The sequence below is a fragment of the Diuraphis noxia genome, unplaced genomic scaffold (assembly GCF_037042655.1).
Source record: "Diuraphis noxia isolate RWA-SAM2 unplaced genomic scaffold, SU_Dnox_SAM2 contig0004, whole genome shotgun sequence".
Taxonomy (NCBI): Eukaryota; Metazoa; Arthropoda; class Insecta; order Hemiptera; family Aphididae; genus Diuraphis; species Diuraphis noxia.
Genome location: NW_028301714.1, coordinates 4,775,732 through 4,778,419, shown reverse-complemented (window position 1 = coordinate 4,778,419; position 2,688 = coordinate 4,775,732). Strand labels below are relative to the sequence as shown.

The 2,688-nt window shown below is 28.3% G+C and overlaps 1 protein-coding gene across 1 annotated transcript; it reads right to left on the bottom strand.

Annotated features, from left to right (window-relative positions):
* On the bottom strand, window positions 1-1,051 carry LOC107171933 (uncharacterized). The gene is made up of 4 exons (XM_089226109.1): window positions 871-1,051; window positions 631-793; window positions 501-566; window positions 1-439 (listed from the first exon to the last, which is right to left on the bottom strand). The coding sequence occupies exons 1-4, from the start codon at window positions 1,049-1,051 to the stop codon at window positions 181-183; spliced, it is 669 nt and encodes a 222-aa protein (XP_089082235.1). The 3' UTR covers window positions 1-180.
* Between the last annotated feature and the right edge of the window lie 1,637 nt (window positions 1,052-2,688).

The following is a 2,688-nucleotide window of genomic DNA, read 5'->3' as shown; positions in this document are numbered from 1 at the left end:
TATAATTAGGAACTCCCTTTAATTAATATCATAGGAAAACAAAAATACAAAATAAAATCACAATTACTTTTAGGTAGGTATTTTAAATTAAATAAAACAGTTTCAACTTTAGATATAAAAAACAAAATAAATAAGGAACTCCCTTAAACTAAATTTAAATCATAGTAAAACAAAATTAATTCACATAATTTTTTTTTTTGTTAGGCATTTTAAATTTTTTCTATTCAATTTGTTCAAAATTTCAAATACCATGTTAATGAATGTGTGTTGTAATCTGAGTTTAGCATTTCTTGGTAGACCTATCATAAGTCTTGTCAAATATGAATAAAAATCTCTATCTTCATTTATTTCTTCAGGTTTTGGGGGAGTTGGAGGAATTGGCCTGCTATCTTTTAACTCGTCAATTATCATTGACATGTGATCTTCCATTAATAATTTTAATTTATAAAATAAATGCAATTAATATAGATAATAATTTTTATAATACATACTATATACTTTTTTTCCGTTTTGGTGGTTCATCTGTATCAAACTCTTCGCAAGTACTAGGAATACTATCCGTAGTGCTATAAAATATATTATAAACAATTTAAACAAAATAATCATAAAGTTTTTTTAATTGACATTTACCCTTTTTTACATAATACTACATCATCTAAAAACTGTAAACTGCGTAAATGAGGCCATTCTTTTTTACTAGCTGCACTGCCAGAAGGTGGAATTTTTTTCTCTCTCATATACTTTTCTTTTAAATACTTCCAACTTTTTTGCAATGCAGAAATTGAATATTTTCCTAATAAAATAAGTTTATTATAATAATAATTGGTTTTCATAAATTATCTTTAGTATAATATCAGCTTTCATGTTTACCGTTAAAATGTACATATACACTATTCCATAAGTTAGCCTTGATAGCATCAGATCTTTCACCGAGGGATAATTTAAAGTTCCATAGAGGTGCACATGTTTCAATGATTTCAATAAGTTTTGACATATCTTGTTTAGCAACACCATCTTCTGACTTTTTACAGTTAACCTTTGAAGCTGACATATCATTAAAATCACCAAGACATATTGTTTGTATAGTAACTCATAGTTCATACTATTGTACTGTTATATACTACTCATTGCTAAAGAAACTGTATTATTTTGTAATTTCTTATTAACTGTTGGTAAATTGTTGTTTAACAATAAGGTTGGTTCATCATTCTTGGACTTGATCAATTTATACTTGTTTAATTCTACTTTAAAATACATAAATATTGTAAATGTTTATGTTAATTTATATCAATGTTGTTTCCTTAACAAGTTAAACAGGTGTGTCAACAACTTAATGATACACATTACCCTTGGAAATATAAGTGCACATGGCCAGTGCATACAAAAGAGTTGTCAAGTAGTACATGGGATAAATTAGGGGTAGACGGATTGATCCAAAACTTGTACCGTTGCTGACATACCAGTTTAATTTGTGTTGATCATATCAATTAATTTTAACCAACTAGTTACTATTATATTAAGCATACTTGGTGCAGGTGTATCTTCTGACGAATTATACGGGGAACTTTCTATTTCAAACTGATCGAGTAAAGAACTGCGACATTTATGTGAGCTATTTAGTAAAACAAATGTTTGACATCCATCACACAATCATCCCTAAATATATAAAATTTTAAATATCTGTAATACAGTATTTTATTGTTTAGTGTGAACATTAACTACTATCTTTTTATAGCACTCAAGCCTGTTTAACAGTACCTAAAGGCATCACTATACCTATAAATTTTATAGTTTTGTATCAATTTACATTTAATATATCATAGGTAGGTAATATGTATTAATACTTAATATATAAATACATAGGTGTGTGCGTTGTTCACAGGATATTAATACTTTTTGAAGTGTGCACAGGTCTATGGATCAATAAATATATAATATTCAATGAAGTAGACAGTACATTAGTGCAGCTTCACGATAGTATGCAATGTTTGTTAAAATTCTTAAAGTATATTTAAATTAAAAAATATATATTATTAGTCTATTTGAACTTTGGTAAGACAGACAGTTCATGATGTTCTCATATTATATACGTCAAAACAAACGTAGATAGATACAATATCTTACTTTTATATAGTTCATGTTGTTCCGTTCGTTTCAATAAGTATTATTATTAAAATTCAAAGTAGGTACGATCAACGGAACTGCAGAAGACGAATATTGAATATTTAAGTCTAAATGTCATTTTAATTCAAATTTCAAAATTTTTTCAATCAAAATATAATAGATAATAGATATTACAGTTAACAAAACTACCAAGTCGAGAACATTGTGACCAGCACGATCAAAAGTTGAATTAATTCAACTTCGCGGTAATAGCGGTATCGTGTTGGTCGACACAATCATATTTTATTATCAAATTTTGGTAAACCAATCAGAAAAAAGGATTTTACACGACACGGGCAGTTGTGAACCCGCCTTAAAGGTGGATTCACACCTCGTCGTGTCGTGTAGTGTCGTGTATATTTTCAGTGCTGTGATTGGCTTAACCACGCGGTTAGACTTGGTTGATTAACGGTATTCTGCCAGATTCAACTAGTGATACCATGACGTTCCCACATATACCGCGAAGTTGAATATATTCAACTTTTGATCGTGTGGTTAGTTATGGTTATTATTATTAATTATTTT

What these genes read in the sequence shown, in the direction of transcription:
- LOC107171933 (XM_089226109.1), bottom strand. Translation starts at nt 1,051, where the DNA reads ATGTCAGCTTCAAAGGTTAACTGTAAAAAGTCAGAAGATGGTGTTGCT. An exon ending in GTAGTATTATGTAAAAAAGG is followed by an intron (nt 567 to 630) that starts GTAAATGTCAAT and finishes TATATTTTATAG; the next exon opens with CACTACGGATAGTATTCCTA. An exon ending in GAACCACCAAAACGGAAAAA is followed by an intron (nt 440 to 500) that starts AAGTATATAGTA and finishes ATTTTATAAATT; the next exon opens with AAAATTATTAATGGAAGATC.